General features: G+C 46.5%; 1 protein-coding gene and 1 pseudogene across 6 annotated transcripts; both read right to left on the minus strand.

Moving 5' to 3' along the window:
* Nucleotides 1-1,007: 1,007 nt before the first annotated feature.
* CUNH16orf95 (chromosome unknown C16orf95 homolog) lies at nucleotides 1,008-21,853 on the minus strand. Of its 6 annotated transcripts, XM_025042857.1 has the most exons (9): nucleotides 17,910-21,853; nucleotides 17,595-17,792; nucleotides 15,201-15,258; nucleotides 13,262-13,313; nucleotides 12,392-12,532; nucleotides 7,247-7,393; nucleotides 6,408-6,444; nucleotides 3,201-3,435; nucleotides 1,008-1,275 (listed from the first exon to the last, which is right to left on the minus strand). In XM_025042857.1, the coding sequence occupies exons 2-9, from the start codon at nucleotides 17,620-17,622 to the stop codon at nucleotides 1,257-1,259; spliced, it is 717 nt and encodes a 238-aa protein (XP_024898625.1). In that variant the 5' UTR covers nucleotides 17,623-17,792; nucleotides 17,910-21,853; the 3' UTR covers nucleotides 1,008-1,256. The 6 variants fall into 6 exon arrangements, with proteins under 6 accessions (XP_024898625.1, XP_024898624.1, XP_024898623.1 ...); XM_025042856.1 differs by lacking the exons at nucleotides 17,595-17,792; nucleotides 17,910-21,853 and having other exon boundaries at nucleotides 3,201-3,411; nucleotides 15,201-16,717; XM_025042855.1 differs by lacking the exons at nucleotides 17,595-17,792; nucleotides 17,910-21,853 and having other exon boundaries at nucleotides 15,201-16,717.
* On the minus strand, nucleotides 4,658-4,776 carry LOC112474687 (annotated as a pseudogene).
* Nucleotides 21,854-21,859: the final 6 nt, after the last annotated feature.

A 21,859-nucleotide genomic window follows, 5' to 3' on the forward strand; every position in this document is an offset into this window, starting at 1 on the left:
AAAGAAGATATATAAATAGCCAGGAAGCACATGAAAAGATGTTCAACATCATTAGTCATTAGGGAAATGCAAATTGAAACCACCATGAGATGCCACTTCACACCCACGAGGATGGCTAGAATCAAAACAACGAATAGTAACAAGTGTTGATGAAGATGCGCCGACATCCAAACCCTCATGCCCTGACAGGAACATAAAATATAAAATGGTACATTTTTTCACTGTGGAAAACTGAGACAGCTCTTCAAAACATTAAAACAGTTACTGCATGACCCAGCATCCCTAGATCCATACCCGAGAGAAATGAAAACATGTTCACATAAAAACTGGTACACAAATGTTCATAGAAGCACTAGCCACAATAGCCAAAAAAATGCAGCAACCCAAAGGTCCTCCAGTTGATGAATGGGTAACCAAGATGTCTGTTCATATAATGGAATATTATCCAGCCATAAAAAATGAAGCACTGATACCTGCTACGATGTAGGTGAACCTTGTAAACATTAAGCTAAGTAAAAGGAGCCAGACATAAAAGACCTACATATTATACGGTTACATTTACATGAAGTATCTAGAATAGGAAAAGTTAAAAAGTAGGTTAGTGGTTTCCAGCGGCTGATGGAGGCGGGAAGGAGCTGTGAGTGCCTAGTAGGTACAGGTTTCTTTAGGGGATGATTTAAATTTAAAAAAAAAAAAAAAAAAAGGTCTAGAATTATATTGTGGTGATGATTGCACAACCTTGTAAATATATTAAAGACCACTGAATCGTGTACTTTAAAAAGGTGAATTTTATGGTATGTGAATGGTATCTTGATCTAAATGCTATTTAAAATTATTCCCACATGAAACGTGCTAAAACCATTTCAGGACCCTCGTCCAGGGGGTCTGCTGTCCTTAGCAGAAGGAAGAGAAATGTGGAGATGGCCTCCATCCCACAGGGACACAGAAGTAGAGAAAGAAGTCACTCCCTCACAAAGGAAAATCATTATGAATAAAAAAGTGGCCACTTTAGAGTTTCACAAATAACATTTATTGACCACATTCATAACAGAATCTCAACCCATTCACAGTAACCCTGCTACAACTAAGAATCACTTGATGATAAATAATTTAGATTGAAACTTGGGTGTGCATTATGTGAGCTGAGAAAATAGTGGCTATCACAGACTCCTCCTGATTTGATGACGTTTGTTAAAGACCTTGATTATGACTGGCATTTTTGAGGATGTTCTTGACAGTAGCTGAAGATTCCAACTTCAAACCCAAAAAAATTGGCTGGAAAGCAAAGAGAAAGGCAGTTATTAGAAACCGTTCCCCAAGAGCCTCCATGGGGAAGAGAGTGGGGGGTACTCCTGCAGCAGAGGGGGGATGTCATCCAGGTCCCCAGTGCACTCAGTCCCCAGGAGCCCAGGCAGGAGGTAGGTGAAGTGAGGTGACGCCAGGGCGCGGTCTCAGCTGGCTCACTTTCCAGCTATGGGATCTCGGGCCGTCACTGAACCCCTCAGAGTCCGCTCTCTCCCCCTAGAATGAGGAGGAGAGTCCCAGCTATGCAGAACTTGGAAAGGAATCAAACGAAACGAAGGTACGGGCAGGTCCAACGGAGAAGGCAAGCGCCTGAGTTAATTCCTGCTCTTCAGGGATCCCCGTTGGACAGCTTCTGAGCTCACCTGCTCTCCCGAGGCCTCCGTGATTCTAACAAGTCTCTTCCAGGCCAACGGATGGGCAGCTGGAAGCTTCTCAGATAAGCCAGTGGTGTAGTTTGAGGTATCTCACAGAGCATCCCACATGCACCCCCGCCAGGCAAGATATCTTTCCTAAACAGCTGGCTGGTGCCTGCACCTCTGTCCTAAGGGCCTGACTCAGAAGCAAACCCTTCCTATAAAAGTGTCAGCGATTTTCCTTTTGGCCTACTCTGCCCACCTGCCTAACAGTCAAGTTTCTATCTTTGCTCTTCCCAGAGTGGGTATGGGGAGGCCAACTAAATCTAACATTGACTTGGCAAACATAAAAAGAAAGACGAATCTTCATGAAAATCAAAAAAGGAAAATCTCACGGTGCTACCCTCCTCTGTTCAAAGGTCACACCAAGCTAATGGACCCTTTCCTGGGAGCACATGACCTAGAGAGGACACACCCCAGGTCACTCATTAGTGAATGTGCATCATAGGGTCATTTGTGAGGCAGGGAAGACAACGGTAAGAGAACAGAGAAGCAGAACACAGGGGAGAGGGACTTTCACTTCTGCCTGTGACAGAGTAAGACAAAGCTAACCTTCCATAAACAACTGGAAAACTGGGAAAAAGACACCTAACAATTGTTTTCAGGTACTGGACATTTTCTAGAATATTCCTCTTACATTTACATGGAAGAGACAGACAATTAAAAAGCAAACAAGTCAATATGTGTAAATTAGAATTACATACATGTACATATTAATATGTATTTGTATGTCTTCTATTTACATATATTTGTGTATTTACATGTATTTACACCAGTTCACCAAGAATGGGTGAACTGGGGGTGGTGGGGTGGAAGCCTAGAAGAGGAAGAGGAGGTAGGCTCTTCCAGAGGAGACTAAAGAAAGCAGCCTGGTAAAGGGAGGCCCTGCTTTGAAACCTCAAGGTCACACTGGAGGCTTCCTGGGGGAGGGACTCAGCAGGGTTCCAGGTGAGAAAAGTAAGGCTGGGGCCAGGTTGGTGGGGGCCAGGCTGATGGGGGCCAGATTGGGTAAGGGCTTTACAAGATCGAGCCTTGATGGTTGGTTAAGGACTTGGGGGGTCAGCAGTAGGTCCCCAGCCCAAAGATGTGCTCGAACCCCAGAGGGCTGGCTTGGCAAGGTGGCTCTAAGAGCCACTTTCAACCCTGACATGACGGGAACCAGTGATCTTTCAGGGGCAGGGCGATTTTAGAACTTGAGGCAGGGAAAAGGAAATATTTGGGTGGTCCCAAAATGCCCCACTCCCCACCAACAGCTCTGATGTATCTGCACTGTTCTTCCATTAATCTTGCTGGAATAAGATACCTGCATTGGGTATGATAGTGGACAATGATAACCACATAATAGTGATCATGGCCCCATCCATTCCTCACTCTTTGTTGAACTACAACCAAGTCTCCCACATCCTTGATGCAACTAAAGCCCAACAGCCTTGGGTGAAGCAGCCCAGGGAGTGAGATGGGCCCAGGGTCACCTCTGCTCACCGAATGACTACGATGACCCTCAGGACAGCCTGGAGGAAGGTCAGAAAGCTGAGGTTGAGGGGCAGGAGGGGGACCTGGGGATTCGCTCCCCTCTCCAGGGCCAGTGGCCCATCCCGGTGAAGGGCCTGGAGCTGCTGCCACTTGAGGAGGAGGTGTCCGTCACAGCAGATCCGCCAGCGGTTGTACCAGGAGCGTGAGTCCAGGGGGGTCTCTAGATGGAGAAAGTGAATCAGGCCTGGGCAGGGTGTGAAGACAAGTCTATCATTAGTGTATATACTGCACACCAGAGAACCCTCCAGAACCCAGGGCAGGAAACCAAGCGTCCCAGCAAGGCCTGCCACAGCCCCAGGGTGCAGAGCTGAGCCAACTCATGAGATGAAGAGAGCAGTTTACTTATTTCCAGGGTGATCACGGGGCCTCATAGCTGTTTTCTGAGTCTTCATCTTTTAGAGCTGCATACTGAAATATTTATGAATGAAAGGACCGGGTATTTGGCTGGGATTTGCTCCACATTAATCTTTTCCTTGCTCTTTTTTTGGAGGGGGAGATGGAGTGAGTGAAGCTCACATGAAACCAGGTTGACGAGGAGCTGATGATTGGAGCTGAGTGATGGGTTCATGGGGTTTATCTGAGTAATTGAAATTTCCCATAATAAAAAGTTAACAACAGCCACAACCAACAGGATTCCACTGTTTCCATCTCCTTGCTACTCTCTAGGTTTCTCGAGACTTTCTTTGTGCTCTCCTGATATTATATCTCATTTTTTATTATATTATTAATATGCTATTATAAAATGTACACTCTATGACAAAAAGGTGCACTATTAACAAAATATAATAAATATACTTATAAGAATTTCTACTGCAAACGCATAGAGAAGAAAAGCATATAAGCTCCTCTTTACAAGGAAAATCAAGATGAAAAATATGGATTTTTCTCTTTAAAATAGAAATCAGCTGGATATGAGGCCCAGAGAAACACATATTTAAGTTCCTATGTCTGAAGCTCAAGAAGAGACACCTGCTAATCCTCCTTGTACAATGAGACTGGGCTCTCAGTCCCGTCCTATGAGTAAGTTGAATGGGTTTGAGGCTTGAAACATCATTAATATAAATAGCCTGAACTATAAAACAATGGCTGCAGTAAAAATTAATACTGGTTTTTAACAATGTATCAGCTGATGCGCATGATTCAGCTATAAACTAACTGAGCTTTTAGTTTTACTTAAAGATGCAAAGTATTATTCAAAGCCAAAAACAATCAATAAAAATGAAGCAATAAATGTGTGATTTTATGGTTGGAAGAGGAATTTCTCCTTGTCTTACTGGCACAGAGTTTTTTTATTTTTTATTTTTATTTATTTAATTTTTATTTATTTTTTAGGCAAGACAACCTTTGGTTGACCTCACATATTGCAGGGACCCTGCCAGCTTACAATCCCCCTTTTTTTTTTTTTACACCTACAGCACCTGGTCTTCCTAGGTGGTCTCCCATCCAAGTACTAACCAGGCCCGACCCTGCTTAGCTTCTGAGATCAGACGGGATTGGGCTTGTTCAGGGTAGCATGGCCATAGATGTTTTTTCCTTAAATAAAGTGATCTTTAGCTCTTTTACCTGAAACTCGAGCCAATGTATTGCTTTTTATTTTGTTCACTTGCATCCTCCCCAGTCTGTCTTTGGGGGACCTTTCCCTGCGCTCTCCCCTTGTCCACATGGGTCATCAGCTCTGCCACACACCACCTGGCCCCATCCATTCCTCAACAGGGCTTTTGCTTTTTAAATTTACATTAATGGAGTCCTAGAGTATGGACTACAGAGACTTGTTTTTGTTTTTCTATGTCACAATGTGTCTGGGAGTCCATTTCATCTTCCCTAACAGCTGTACACTCCAGGCAGCAAGTGTATTTCAAATACACCCCCACTGATGTCCACCCCTCCCACTGAGAAACACTTATGTTGCTTCCAATGTTTTGCCAAGTCAATCACTGCTGCAGACAGGTGTGCACGTGGGAGTGTCTATAGATATTACCCAGATTTGGGCTTGCTGGATTAAGGGTTATTATGCACGTTATGAAATTTGACAGACAACTTCAAATGACAAAGGCTGTGACAATTTATATTCCTCTTAATTGTGTTACTTCCATATTCAGGAAAATGTGAATCTTTTGCAGCATGAAGAGGTGGGCGTGTGGGGTGGTGGTCATTCATTTCCCAAGCACTCTCCCACCCAGCTTCACGGCCCTGGTCTCTGAGAAAGCCGCTCAAATCACTCGCCTATCACAGGAACCCTGGCATCGGTCATCCAACCTCTCAGCATCCATCCATTCCCTCTTGTGTTTACAGAGTCCATTAAGGGGTACTCATACACAGACTCTGGCTACAGAACACCAAGGGGAGGATGTGATACAAGCCCACAAAACATGTCCACTCCTTCGCTCACATGCAACACAGAGAAAGCAGATGTGTTGTCCATTGGTACCAGAAAGTGTCTTCAAGAACAAATCCACCTACTCATTTTAGAAACAAAGAAAGTAATGGTCAAGGTGTAGATTCCACCGCCTAGTATGATGTGAATAACTACGTACGTGTGTGTGTGTGTGTGTGTGTGTGCGCGCGCGCGCGCGTGTATGCTGGGTCACAAACGTATAAATATATGAACCTACGCTGTCATGAATATATACTACATTGTGAACAAATGAATATGCACATTCCATGTCATGAATATATGAATGTATATATACTAGGTCACAAACATGAATGTATGAAAATACTGTGTAATGAATACATGCATAAATATGGTGTCATGAACATATGGTGTGTCATAAGTATATAATGTAGGAATATGTATTATGGCATGAATATATATACATACTATGTCATAAATATATATACATACAACTTAGAAGTATTATGTCATGAATTAAAGAAGATTAGAACTTTAAAAAAAAAAAAAGGTTTTAAATGGTTTCACCCTGAGAACCAATGGTGATAGACTGGTAGAGTCTGAGGCTTCCCTGGGTTCAGTGGGGAAAGACGGTGGGTGATTAGTGATGCCTGGTGAGAGCAAGAGTGAAGAAGTGCTATGTGTGCCAGTCTGTGGCCTTCTCTGTGTCACAGGTGTCTGGGATTAGAGAAGTCTCCCCACCCCGTCAGACCCCACTTTCCCAGGAGAGAGAGATGGGATGAGACTCATGCATGCTGAGTTACCTTGGATGCCTTTCAGACTCTGCTGCCTTTTCACCACCTGAAAGAAAAGCGTGTGGGCGAATGTGTCAGCCCCTGTGATCCACCATCGGGGGAGCCATTACTTTTGCCTGGAAACCTCCTAAGGGGTCAGGCCAGAGTAGAATGCCAACCCTGGTCTCCTTTTAACAGTCTTCTGGGTTTTCATTCTGGGGACAGTTTGCTACTTGATGACAGTAAACTAACAACTGGAATGGGACCCAGGGCAGAAAAGAAGCCTATAACTACTACCTAGAACATACATGGGGGAAAAAGTGCCCTAAGCTGAGGAGGGCTGGACCTGGCTGATCTGCAGTCACTGTCCTGGAACCCAGAGCTCTGGAGATGCCAGACAGAGCAAAGAGGGAGAACAGAAACTCAGAGCAGTGGTCCTTCCTGGGCACCCTCCATCCCACCACTACCCTCTAGGCCTGCCAGGGTTGAGGCTACAAGCACAGGACGCTCTGACAGGCTGACAGAACTGGAGGGGGTGAAGGAGGAGAGGGTGAGAAGGAAGAAGTGGTGAGGTGAGCAAGGGAGGTGGAGGAAAGGGGCCAGGTGGAGGAGGAGGGAGAGATGCAGCGGGAGAGATGGTGAGCGAGGAGGCAGCAGAGACCGGCACTCTCTTCAGAGAGCAGCCTCCCACACACACAGCCTCTGCACTCTGTTGCCCTCAGCCATGGCTTTCAGAGGACCCCTCCCCCACAGAACACCAAGGGAAGCCTCTGTGGGAAAAGAACCCACCCCCTTCCCCTCTTCTCCAGGTCTCTCGGAAAGCCCGCCCTCACTCTCAGGCCTCGCTGCTCTGAGAGCCTCCTTCTTACCTTTTTGTGAAACCTCAGGACCCGGGGCACCCAGTAGGGCATCGTGGCCTGATCCCTAGGCATCGGGAGGCGACCCCCGAAGCGGTGGCGTGAGCAGGGACACGCCTTGGTGGCTTCGGGGATATAAACCCGGACCGTCTTTTCGATCTGACAGAGAGGAAGGGAAGAGAAGGCCCAAAGGGAGATGGAGCCACGCCCCAGACAACCTTGCCTCAAGGACAGAGCCTGGAGCACTCCTCTCTACATCCCTCCCTCCAACCATCTGGTTGAGGGAGCACGGTCACCCCTTCATGACATTCTCAGGGCAGGAAGCACCAGCACCTCTATGTTCCCCCTGCCCTCACTACCCACTGCCTGTACCTCTGTAGTGGGACTCCATGTGGCACCAGGGTAGGACATGCAGGTTGAGCCAGAAGACCTGGCTCTGTCCTGACCCTGGTGGCCTCCAGGAGTGGCCCTTGGGCACAACATTTAGCCCCTCAAAGCCTCAGCGTTCTCAGCCATAAAGAGGACTCTGCTAGCATTTTGATATTGATCAGAGTCTAAAATGGACAATCTTTGATCCAGAAATCCACTCCTGGCACTGTATCCCAGGAAGACTCGTGATCCTGCTGACTTCTCATGGTTGCCAGGAGAGCCAGACAATCTGAGTGAGATGTGCTGCAGAGATCAGATGACTCTGCAGATGGGCTGAGGGATCTGAGGGCTCATGCAAAGGGGAAGGCATAACAAGGCCTGGAGCACTCAGGACCATCTCTCACCTCTGCACCACTTGCCACCATGGCATGGACACCTCCTGCCTGTCACCCTTTTGCCCAGTGGAATGAGGACACTGGCCAGTTCTACCCAGTACACCAAGCGCTTGATGAGTGCATGCTCTGTGGCAGGCACTGTGCTAGAAGCAAATAAGACCCCATCCTGCCCTCAGGGGGGTCACTATACAGCACTGTCCATGAAAAAGAATAAACATTGGGATGCCAGAGAGCAGGAGCTGGGAGAGCATTCCAATGATGAGGAGGCTTTCCGAGAAAGTGTCACTGAGCCAGGCCATAGTGGACTGGCTAGGTGGAGAAGGCAGGAGATTTGAGAGCCCTGTGTGACAGCCCTCAAGGATGTGGATAACAGAACTAACTTCACAAGGCAGACCTTATGGGTTGGACGTGCAGCAATCATTTTCTCTCTTTTGTTGAAAGAACCCAGTTTTGCTCTAGGGGCAAAGTGCCCAGTCCCAAGGGACCACCATTTGCTTGGAAAGGGTCTGGGATGAAGTCAAAGAGATGAAAGAGAAGTTGACTAGGGTGTCTGGGAATATTTTATCTCTGATAAGAAAGAGAGGATGGGAGAACAAGCTTTCTATAGCCCCCTGAAAAAGAGAGGGCCTCACAAAAGGCTTACTTTGTGCCATGCACAGCTAGGTACAAGAGACTGGCGGCCACCATCTAGAAACACTAGAGGTGACAGCGCCAACACTCTGAGTGGAAGGATGAAAAGAATCTGGGTCCTGAAGACACCATTAAGCCATAAAACCAATCCTAGAAGAATCCTCTCTCTACCAAAGACCCTAGCTGAAGCCACTCTCGGTCAGTTTCTGTACTTGCAACCTATTACCTTCTCTCAGATGAAATAGGAGCCTGTAGGGCAAGTGGAAAGGGGGCTGGGGAGCCAAGCTGGGGCCAGATCAGGAAGGACCCTGGGGGTTGTGTCAGGGTGTGTGGTCCATACTGTGAGGGAAATGAGGAGCTGCGGGAGAGTGACAGGACCTGATCCACGGTTCTAAAACTCACGGGGCTGCAGATCAGAAAATGAAGTCAGAGCTAGAGAAGATGTAGGCAAGGAGCCCAGCTCGGAGACTGGGCAGTCACCTAGTGGCACTCTGACTTCTGTATTCCTTCCATCGTGCTTAGGGTCACCTCCTTCCTGGTGCCCAACAGCATGACTCGGTGGAGAAAGCGCTGGACTCAGAACCAGAGACCTAGATTTTAATCCCTGATCTGCTATGGACTGATTGTATAACCCCAGACACCCCCTGTCCCTCTTTGGACCTCGGTTTTCCCATCTGCCAAAGGGATAGGATAATACCTACCCTGACCAACTTTTAAATGATACAATGACCAATGAGAGAGATTGAGGCTATGATCACTACCTAAAACAGTATGATCTAGTTATCTGGAAGCCACTGACCCTTTTAGAATTTAAAAAAAAAAAAGTGAGAGAGATGGCATCGCTGCAGATTCTACTGATATTAAAAGAGTAATGAGAGAATATTATGAACAACATTATGCCGATAAATATGACAACGATGACATAAAAGGCAAATTCCCCAAAAGACACAAACTACTAAAGCTCACTCAAGAAGAAACAGATAACGCAAATAGCTCCATTATCTATTAAATAAAAATTTGTAGGTAAAAACTTTCCAACAAATGAAGCTCCAAGCTTCACTGGCAAATTCTACCAAATACTCAAAGAAGAAATATTACCAAGTTTACAGTCTTCCAGAAAACTGAAAATGAGGGAATACTTTCCAACTCATTCTACAAGGCCAGCATTACCCTAATACAAAAAGGAAGGCACTACAAGAAAAGTGCAGACCAATAGCTCTCATGAACGCAGATGCAAAAATTCTAATCAAACATATCAAAAGGATAATACATCATAATTAAATGGGATTAATCCCTGGAACGAGTGGTTTAACTTTTGAAAACCAATCAATGTAATTCATCATATTAACAAACAACAAAAAAAATGATGATCTCAATAGACACAAGCAAAATCTAATATTCATTTCTGATAAATGCTATCAGCAAACTAGGACTATGAAGGGAATTTCCTCAGCCCGATAAAGGGCATTTATCTTAGAGCTAACATCACAGTTAATGGTGAAAACCCAAATGCTATCCCTCTAAGATCAGGAAAAAGGCAAGGATGTCTTCTTGTCTCCCTACTCTATTCAACAGTGTACTGGAAGTTCTAGCTGGCATGTCAGGCAAGAAAAATAAATAAAAGACAAACAGATTGGAAAGGAAGAAATAAAACCATCTGTCTGTAGATGACAAGATCGTTATGTAGAAAATCTGATGGAATCTACAAAAAAGCTACTAGAATAAATGAGTTTAGCAATATTGTGGGATACAAGACCAAAATACAAAAATCAATGGTATTTCTAAATACTAGCAATGAGCAATTATAAATTGAATTTTAAAAATATCATCAAAAATATGAAATACTTATGGCAGATCTGACAAAATATGTGCAATACCTGTACACTAAAAACTGCAAAATATTGCTGAGAAGTATTCAAGAAGACCTAAATAAATATAGAGATTACCATGTTCATGGATCAAGAGACTTAATACTGTTAAGACTATTCTCTTCATATTGATCTATACACATAATTCCCATCAAAATCCCAGCAGGACATTTTTGTAGAAATTGTAGAATCTAAAATTCACATGGACATGCAAAGAACCTAGAACAACCAGCTTTTAAAAAGGAAAAACAACATTGGAAAACTAACACTACCTGATTTCCAAATTTTCTGTAAAGTCATAGTAATCAAGACAGAGTGCATGGTATTGGCATCAAAATAGATAATTAGATCAGCAGGACAGAACAGAGTCCAGAAATAGACTCATACACATATGGACAACTGATTTTTGACAAATGTGCAAAGACAAGTCAGTAGAGAAAGTATGGTCTTTACGACATATGATGTTACAGCAACTAGACAATTAAATGCAAAAAAAAAAAAAGAACTTCAATCCATACCTAACGCTACATATAAAAATTAACTGAAAATAGACCACTAACCTAAACATGAACTGTAAACTATAAAACTTCTAGAAGAAAACACGCAAGAAACCTTTCTGATCTTGGGTTAGGCAAAAATTTCTTAGAAATGCTTAGAATGCAAGATCCATTACTGTGCTGGGAGTGGGCATACCTACATAAGATCCAGAAATAAATTAAACTGATAAATTAGACTCCATCAAAATTTAAAACTTATTCTCTTTGAAAGCTACTAATAAGAGAATAAAAAGACAAGGCAAAGACACAGAGAAAATATTAATAAATTGAATATCTGATAAGGAACTTGCATCCAGAATATACATAAAGAATTCTCGAAACTCAGTAATTAAAGAACAACTCAATTTTTCTTAATGAGCAAAATATTTGAACAAATACTTACATTATCAAATAAGACATACAGATGGCAAAAACATGAATAGATGCTTAACACCATTTGTCATAATAGACCTACTAATTAAAACCACAATGAGATACACACCTATTAAGATGGCTAAAATTAAGACTGACCAAACCAAGTGTTAGTGACGATGTGGAAAAACTAGAACGTTACGCACTGCTGGTGGGGATGTAAAATGACACAACCGCTTTGGAAAAACAGTTGATACCTTCTTAAAAAGTTTAATACACACCTATCGTATGATCCAGCAACTCCACTCCAAATATGATTGTTTGCCCAAGAAATATGAAAGTATGTTCATACAAGGACTTGTACACAAATGTTCATAGCAGATTTATTTGTATTAGACAAAACTTCTGGAAGTGACCCAAATGTCCTTCACTGGATGAATGGATAAATTGTGGTCTAGTCATGTAACAGGACTACTCAGCAGTAAAAACGAATAAACTATTGATACGCACAACCACACAGATTGAATCTCAAAATTAACCATGTCGAGTGAAAGAAGCCAGACAAAAAAAGTACATGCTATATGATTCCATTTATATAAAATTCTAGAAAATGTAAACTATAGTGACAGAAGCAGATCAGTGGTTGCCTGGTGATGGCAGGGAGAGTTAGATGGGAGTTACAAAAGGACATAAAGAAACTCTTTAGGATTGTATATACATACATTATCTCGATTGTGGTAGTTTCATGAATGTATACATATGTCAAGACTTAGCAAACTGTACACTTTACATATGTGCAGTTTATCATGTCAATCTTAACTCCATAAATTTTGTTTTTAAAAGAAATCTGGTTTTTAAAAAACACACAAACTGTCTCCCATGAATTTTAATATCTCATTCATATGATACTTATGATTCTGAAGGGTGACTGATCCCTTGAAATTCACCCTGGACCCAGGTGAAAAACCCCTGGTTCAAATCACCTACCTGCTTTTGAGGTCTCAGGGTTAGAGGGACCCAGTAAGGTAGCGCTGCCTCAGCCCTGGGCACTGGCAGGTGGCCCCCAAATCTGGCCTGGCACTCACAGAAGATGGGATCTTGGTGAACAGCACTGGGGACGGGACACATCTGAGTAAAAGCCAGAAAAGACAAAATTGAATATGATGCTGCATTTGTGATGTGAACCAAGGAACTCTCTGGAAGAGTGAATCAATGCTCAAAGGGAGCCAGGGTTGAGACAGGGTGTCCAGGGGCAAGAACTGGGCCTTGGCCACTACTGCAGCTCAGAAAAAGGCAGGCCACTGTGGCTGGCCATCTAAAGTCATTTAGAGGGGGACCGCCAGAGCCTGCAGACTAAGTGTTCTGGGATTTATAACCACTTACTACCATATTACCATGAGCAAGTCTTCAGTCTCCACTCTGAAAATGGGGACGTACAACCAACTCTAGTGGGGAGATGATTGCTCTTTTTGTGCTTATGTGTCAATCTGCCCACAGTGCTTGCCATTTGCAAAGGCTTCCATATCCATGTCACGTAATCCTCACCAGACCCAAAGATGGGAAGGAGAGGGGAAGTCATCCTTTCCAGAACAGATGGAGTTGATGTCCACAGCAGGAACATTAGGGGGCAGCACCTGGTTCTCTCAAGGCCTCCTAAATCCCTGCCTTGAATGTTGTAAGGAACTGGGAGTTAGGGGTTGGCAGTGGGTGACCCTAGAGATTTTGGGGGCTCAGTGATGGCCCCTACAACCACAGACATCCTCTCATGAGATACTTCTAGACCCACATTCTTTACTCTCCCCACCCCACAGATGTGTGTAGGTTCGGGTAAAGTAGCAAAGAGTTTGTTTTCCTTACTGGAAGATCTGCGAGGCACACTTCTTTCCCAAAGGTTTGAAATGTGCTCTTCCTAGAAAAGAAGAATAGGAAGGCTCAGAAAGTTCCCAGCTTTGTATAAATTGGAGGCAGGAATACTAGGGTGAGGGCCTGGGCCTGGCTCATATCATTAACCCCCAGAGGTGGAAGGGGTCATCCTTCTAAGCCTGAGAGGGGAAATGGGTGACAACAGAAACACATGTGTTCCGGCTCATGTGCTAAAGTCTGGGGGTTCCCGAATGCTATTAATGGAATCCTATATTCTCAAATCTACTTGCTTCAGGTGCACTCCAGCTAAAATTGTGCTAGGCCCTTCGGGAAGGACAGAAACATTCCAACTTGGGGAGAACTTTCCAAGACATGGAGCTGCCAACCACACCACCTATGGTGTTTTATCACATACCCCTGAGATTACTTGGAATACTGAAGGAAAACACTGTCAAAACTGTACATTTAATGAAATTCCTTCCAGTATAAAAACCTGGGTGCTTTGTCTCTGGAAGGACACACTCTCTATTACTCTTTCTTATTTTCCTCCCACAAATGGCTAGAATGTTGGTCATATGCAGTCTCCAGTGGGCATAAATGAAATGTGTCAAAGTATTTTGTAAGATGGAAACCATAAAAATAATACAAGTGTTTGTGTTTCATTATCATCATAATAATTATTACTGCTATTTCATACAGCAATAGTTTCAGGTCATTGAGAGCAACTCACCAGCTAATACTTGAGAACACAGAGGATGTGGGATGTTGCCCAGCACAGCATCCAAGCCCCTTGCTGGTAATGACAGTATTGCAGTTTCCTCAGTGGCGGGGTGCCCACACCCATCTCAGTCCTTGCAGTTCAAGTGAGCTGGAACCTCCCCCCTCATCTCAGAAACTGGCTCAAACTGGTGTCATAAACCAAGTCAGTCCAATGAAACGCATTCTGAGACTTTGTGCTAAAATTATTGGTAATGAGAATCTCCCTTTTCTGTTGAGTTTGTAAGCCCCTAGAGGTCTTGGTGGTCATCTTGCCTCTAGGAAGGAAGCCAACACACAGGAAAGCAAAGCTGAGATGGAGACAAGCAGTCCTTGACCACTCTCCTTGAGCAGCTGGATACATCCATGCCTGAAGCCCTACCCCTGATATTCTCAGTGAACCCAAATTGCCCTTTTGCGCTTACGTTTTGTGCTTAGGTGTAGTCTCTGTCCTGCCTATGTGATACAAGCTAGTGCTGGGACAGGGTGACTCGGGGGCTCTGGGGCCAGCCCAGGTGACTGGGATGCTAGCGCTCCTCCAGGAGTGGTATCCGTGGCTCAGCGTGCAGGACTCAAGGATGCACGTGCCTGTCCAGACGCTCTCAGGGTTTGAGTGCGCGCTGACCCAACGGACACCCGAGGGCTCCCGGAAGTGCCTGTCGCAGCTCAGATACGACCGTGGTGATAGAAGAGGTGATCCTCATCATGATGCGGTGACAAAAGCGGAGGCTACCTCATACACGAGTCACTTATCCCGTGGAGTAGCGCGCGCACGCCCACACACACACACACTCCACCCGCAGGCCGCCCACATCCACTCCCACTCTTCCTCTCTCTTCCCACTGGCTGACCCCAGGTTCCTCCTCTTCCGCCCGCCCGCCTCTCGGAGGCCCCGTCCTTCCGGCCCGACGGCCCCTCTGCGTGCACCTCTCCGCCCCGCTGATTGGTCTGCATAGAACCAATCAGGCGCTGCCTTCTAGGCATTTGCCTGGTGGCTGATTGGCTCCTAGCGGCAGGGGTCAGCGGGTCAGCTGGGCGGGTGGTTTTGGGTCCGAGCAGAGGTGGGAAGCTTGCGGGTCGGACCTTCACCCTTGCCCATATTGTCCTGCCCTGCGGTCTAGCCAAGGTGGGCGTCGCCTGGGAAAACCACCTACCTTGACTGGGAAAGCCCACTCACCATTTCCGACCGAGAGGCCTGCGGGTCCGTGGGACGCCCCAGCTGGAGGGTCTGTACCCTGGAAAGAGAGAAGGAGGTGGGACCCGCACATCAGCGGCCTTGTAGGGACTTGCGGACGCCGGCCAGGGGCTGCTTTCAGGGAGCCACGAAGCATTGCGGCATGAGTATATCCCACACAGGACGTGAGATATACCTGTACTTAAAGTTTTTCTGAAATTCAGATTTAACCGTGCGCCCCGCATTTCACTTGCTAAATCTGACAACCCTACCAATGAGCTCAAATTGTGACTTGGAGAGATATGAGTGTTTCTTGAGCAACCTGGAGTTTAAAAGGCTATGGAATTCAAAACAGCTGTCATCCCGAGGGTCGCAGTGCAGTTCTGTACGGTCTAGCCTTTTTTCCTCTGCCCCTTCCTCCACCCTCGCTCACGTGCACACGTGCGCTCTGGGCAGATGCTGAAATGAAAACAGGATGTACGTCTTCACATTCTCATAATACCAAATGCTTTCTGCCTCTGTGTGTTCCTTTATCATAAATTACAATTTGTTTTTATTGGAAACAGTTTTTCCCCCACGTCAGTATTTTCATGCTGACTTTAATACTCTAAATATTGATCTTTGCCCAAACCGTCATAAGAAACTGTAGCCCTGATGCCTAATACCCCAATGTGCTGTGTTCTGCTCAGTCCGGATAGGTATTTAAGATCATGACCTATGAGCAGGGGTGAGCTTCCAGCCAGTACACACGTGCATGTGCTCCTGGCTAGCACCCATGCTGATTGGATAATGCCCCTACCATATTAGCTGCTAAATATCTCAAACCACCCCTGCATGTGTGTGTATAAACAATGTCATCACTGGTCTCTCAGTTATCCAGGTATCTCGTCATTAGCCTAGCATTTTATTTACAGCTGTCTTGTTTCTGCCCACCATGGAACATTCTTGGCTTCTATGCTGTCTCAATTCTCCTGAGCCCACTGAAACATTGCTATAGCATAGAAGACTGGAACACTGTCTTGCCCTTTCATGTCAAGAATAGTTCATCATTGTCCCCATCCCTGCCTGGAATGGCTAAAATTAAAAGGATTGACAATACCAAGTTTTTGAGGAGGTGGCAGCTGGAACCCCCCATACATTGCCCATGAAATAGATACAACCATGTTGGCAAACTCTTTGGCGGTATTTACAAAACCTAAACATGAATACACAATGACCAGGAAGTTCCTTGCCCCAATATACACCTAAGAGAAATGAGAGCTTACATCATGGACAAAAATACTCTCAGCAATGGTTTGTCAACAGCTCCAAACTGGAAATGACCCAAATGTCCATCCTTAGAAGAAAAGATTTTTAAAAAGAATGTATGGCATATTCATATAAACACTATATGATAACGCAAAAGAACACAATTGCAGCCCACAACATGGGTGAAGCAAACAAGCCAGACTCGCAAATGTTCATGTGATTACACCTGCACAAGGTTCAGAGCCAGGAAAGCAAATCTACCACCATGCCAGCTGGCGATCCAAAGGAGACCCCACCCGCCCTGCCCCAAGCGGTCAGAGTAATAAGGACCTGATCCCAATCCTTGCCCTGCCTCTTACTGTATCAGGCAAGTTGCCTAACTTTTCCAAGCCTCGGCTTTGTCAGTAAACTAGTGATAACCATAGTATCGATCCCACAGGAAGTTTGAGATGATCAGGTAAGGCGGAGCACGAAAGGTGCTGAAGAAAGCCAGGCATGGAGTGAGTGTTCCATGCATGTCAACCGCCACTACTTGAGTGTGACAGAATCGTTTTTTCCTATATTTCCCTTTCCCTTCCCACTTCAAGCAGGGGTTGGCTCATTGCCACTATCTCAGGGGAAGGAAGTGGAACCAGCGAAGCCTGTGGCTGCCAAACATTGCTGCCAGGATTTTGTTTCCAAAGCTCCCGGCAAAGAGAAGGGGGAGCAGAGCGAGGGCTCTGAGTCCCGGGAGTCGAGGTGCAGTTGTGTAGTGTGTTCACCAATCCAGGGTCCTGTTTAGCCTGTGTTCAGCATAACTGACCCATGACAAGCATAGAAAAGGAGTTCTACAAATCTAAACCTTGTGGGTTAAGTTAAAAATGTAATTTTAAAATAAAATCTAAATAAGAACTATATTGTTAAATCTCATGTCCCTCATCAGGGATTTAAGGGTCTCTCAGAAGTTCAGCATCTCCTCTCAGCCCGGGTTGCTCAGTTCTTTGGGTCAAGATCCCACCAGGCACTGCCAACTTGTGTAGATGTGTTCTGTACTAACAGCTCCTGCATACAGGATGCTCGCTTTCTCACCCATAATGGGTCCCTATGTTATATGCCTGGTCCCCACTGGCGGACGTCATCTTTTGCAACTCTGCTGCCCCAAATGCTTACCCTTTCCTTCTGGGATCACAGGCTTCATGGTCGCCCTTATTCTCCTTGCCTCTCCGTCTGCAACATTCTAGCATTTCTCTTCCAGGAGCTGTATAACTTCAGCGTCTTGGTCTCCCTTGCCTTCTTCACTGCATTTTCTTGCAATTCGCTGGGGGACACGGTACCACCATCCTCCTCCTCCTCACTGTCATCAGAGCGCTATGAAAGGGGCACAGCCCAAGCCAGACAGCCAAGCTCTGAGAGTTTGTTCATTTACAAATGCCTCTGTCACCGTCACCCCCTCCATCCCCCTGCCAGCACCAAGTATCCACATACTAGTGCTTTCCCTGAGATCACCGAGTGTCCTCTAAGAGAATGTTTCCGAGAAGCATCTCACTTGCCCATGGTGCCCCATGGAAGTGTGCCTTCCAATAGAACCGTGGAATGTTGGGAACAGAGAGAAGCTCCACGGTGATGAGGGCCATCCACCAGGCTCAGGCAGCCTCTATCCTTGTCCTGGATCCTGGAAGGAGCCTGAGGAGAGGACGGGAATTGGGTCTAGGTCTTCGCCAGCCTCCCAGCCCAGTCCACAGATTGCTCAGCAGCCACTCTCAATGACTGAACAAGGGCGGTCTGCTAGTCCACCACAGGGCTCAGAGGATCCCTTCTTTGCTGTGTGGGCTCCCAAGTTGGGACAGCAGTCATCCTGAGCCAGTGTCTTGGCACCTGTTGTCCACTGAGTGGTCACAGCAGCTCTGTGAAGTAGGCTCCAGGGCCAAGCCATTAGCAGGTAGGACCCGAGACTGCGTTTAGGCCCGTAACACACAAGGCAGGAGCAGAATCGGCTTTTTTCTCATTCCCCCGCAACCCCAGTCCAGCAGCCCATGACCCCTCACCCAGAGTCCGAGCACTTCCCAGGGGTCAGGCCATGTTGGCCCTACTGGAATTCCCACAGCAGCCTCTTGAGGGACATCTCCCATCACCTTCCTCACCTGCAGCCCTTTTTCAACATGGCGCTCAGAGCCATCTTCTGACCATGCTCGGAAGCCCCGAGAGACGCCCCTGGGGCTCAGAGGAAGGGCTCCGGTCCTTACTATGTCTGCATGGCACACATAAACAGTACATCGGTGGTATTAAAATTTCACGAGAAGTGTTAGGAAAAAATGTTTAAAAAGGCTCCTTGAAGGGAAACAATAGTGAAAAAAAAAAGTTGAAGAACATTGCTGAATTAAAGAAGTTAGACTGAAAAAGCTGCATGTTGTCTGATGCTATTTATTTGACATTCTGGAAAAGGCAAAACTATAGGGATGGAGAACAGATCAGTGGTTGCCAGTGACTGGGGATAGGCGACTGGCTATGAAGGGGCAGCACCAGAGATTTTGAGGGTGCTGGGACATTCTATATCTGGATTGTGGTGCTTGTTCACAGCTGTATGCATTGGTCAACGCAAAAAAAAAAATGTACACACACTAAAAGCTGACTGTACATAAATTATACCTCAAAAACTTAACCAATAGAAAAAAAAAGATAGCTCAACACTTCCTCATTAAAGCGCAAAGGACAGCTAGCTGTTTAAACTCCCATTCCTTGGGAATTTTCTCTGGACTCCTCTGCCCAAGAGGTTGGAAAAGGAGATATTTGTTATGCAGCATATGACAGCTACAGAGAAGCCACTATGATGCAGCATCAGAATCCTTTGGGAAGCTTGGAAAGCTACAAATGCTCAGACCCTCTCCCCAAAGATCATGGTTCAGCAAGTGGGGGCTGGGGAAGCATCTCCCTCCTGATAAGCTCCTGACCCCCTTGGCAGACAGTGCTGCTGCTGACACAACAGCCATCACCTCCTCCTGACCACCAGAAGCCAGTGGAGATGGCCCCCCAGGGCTGGCGAGGAGCCACAGGCCTGCACCATCTTGGAGTCCCCTTCCCTGGGTCTCTGCTCAGGTTCTAGGGGTGATGATCCTCCCAAATAGAGAAGGAGACAAGTGGGATACAACCTTGCCCACCGTCCTAACCCTGCAGGCTCTGGACCAAGCATCACTCAAGCCAAGCCGGGCACCACAGGTGCAACTGCACCTGCTTCTGTCTCAGCCTTGACCTTCCTGCTGCACTGGGGACACACCATGCCCTGATGTGGCACTCTGAGGGTCATGGGAAGGCCACCTCGGCCTATTCACGGGCCATTCTGTGCTGTAAGCTGTGCAGGCCTGAGACCATGCCACTTGTTTACTGTGTCCCCAACACTTGGCACCCTGTTTGGGGCATGGAGGTGCAGGTTCCGACCCATTGGTTCTCTACCAGGTGACTAAGTCCCGGAGACATTGGTCATGTCTGGAGGCATTTTGAGTTGTCATCATAAAGGAGGCCAGGAATGCTGTTCGATGTCCTACAGCACACAGGACAACCCCAAACATGGAGATGGAGTGTCTGGTGAAGCCTGGCTCCAAACAGTGGGCTGGGGACTGAGGAGCTCTGGATCACACGGCACTGACTTCTCTACACAGATCATGGGTAGGTATGTGGCCTGGGCCACGGGCCCTGTCATGGCCATGGGAGGAGCAGGACATTGGTGGCCCTCTCGGTCTGCTGCTCAGGCCTCAGGGGCCACCACACAGGTCCTGGGTGGTCCACTGCCCCTTTCCTGATTCTGCTCCCTGAGAAGCACCTGTCCACACCAGGGCTGGGCAGAGCAGAGCCAGGCATCTGTCTGCACAGGGCCACAGTGTGGGTGCTGAGGGAACCCGAGTAGAGTATTTGTCTCCTGCAATAGCACTGTTTCTGCTGCACAGCTGCTGGTCACCCACACCCCCTGAAGGCTTAGCCTGCAGGCCACCAAGCTGTAGCTGACAGAGCAGACACTTCTTATTCCCAATTACAGTATCAGGCAAACTAATGGCACTGTGGTTTTCTTCTATTCTCTAAATGCTTCTGAGAACACACAGCCAAATTACATTCCAGATCTTCTCCCAAAAATAAAGAGAGAGGTTAGCCTATGTTAACACTGGGATGGACCATGAATTATGAATTGGAGCACTTCCTCCTCGAACCAGGTGAGGGTTACATCAGGACACTCCCACAGCACTCTTAACAACTGGAACACGAAAGTAGTGGACAGAATAAAAGGCTTCCAAAAGAACATGACTCCTTTCTCTAAGCTCTGAGTCATAACTCTGGGCTGCTCAGACGCCATGATCATAAGGAACTTGGGAAATTCCAAGATTCCTGTGATCAAGTTCACCAAATGACAAAGGGACTGAGCAGGTTGCTGATCCTCTCCATCACTGTTCACAAGCACTAAAAAGTGACCTCGCAATGGCAAGAAAACCTCGCAACAGGCAACCCGCAAACTCAAAACCAGCCCTGAGACATCATCAGGGAGAAGACCAGATGGCTAAGGGAGGGGTCTTGACTGTCTGGGCCACAGCAGTAAACTCCAAGTTCTCGGTGAGAGAAAGCCTGGCATGTCAACTTGGCCTCTGGGCTAGTTCTGCATGAAGCAGGAATACCTGTGTCTAGCTTGTCAGACCATTGTGTGTGCTCCCCACCCTCCATGTTAGCCAGGAGGACCTGCCAGGTCCTGAGCTGCCTGGTTTCAGGGCAGGAGGGTGTTGGTGAGAAGGAATAGGGCAGCGATAGCTGTGAGCATCAGCCACAGTGAACCAGATGCCCAGACAGAGGGACCTGGGGTGTAGTCAGGAAGGGAGGTCCCAGTCTGGACCAAGGAATGAAGGAGTTTGAAACTCCCACTGCCACGAGGCCTCCAAACCTGTTCACACTCAGCAGCAGATGCTAGAGGCCTGAGCTGGATGGGCAGATATAACTGGATATACTGCCAGGCCTGTGTCATGTAGCTAAAAATATAATAAGGTCACTTGCAATAGTCTCGCGCAATGAGCATTCAACCTCGATACAGAAGAATCTCCAATGACTTGTGTCTAAAACATCCAATCACATCCTCTTCGCCTGAGTAGCAGAAAACAGAGCATGTCCAAGTATGCAGAGGTGGAGCCAGGATCCCTTCCAGTCCACACAACAGACTTACCCAACCTCACAGCAGCAAGGTGGCAAGTGAAGGCAGGTGCTGCCAACCATGAAGAAATATTTAAAGACCCTCCTAGGTCTACCTGTCCCCCCCCCCCCAATCAAGTACCACGTGGGCGTAGCTGGTCCCTAAAGTGGGTCATTCTGGTTCTTTGCTGGACTTGCAATGAATTAACCAACTGGAAGGTCCCTGATGAACTGCCTGACCATGCCCTTGACCAAGGGAAGCCAGCTGGTCGTAGGTC

The sequence above is a fragment of the Pteropus alecto genome, unplaced genomic scaffold (assembly GCF_000325575.1).
Source record: "Pteropus alecto unplaced genomic scaffold, ASM32557v1 scaffold7, whole genome shotgun sequence".
In the NCBI taxonomy this organism is placed as follows: Eukaryota; Metazoa; Chordata; class Mammalia; order Chiroptera; family Pteropodidae; genus Pteropus; species Pteropus alecto.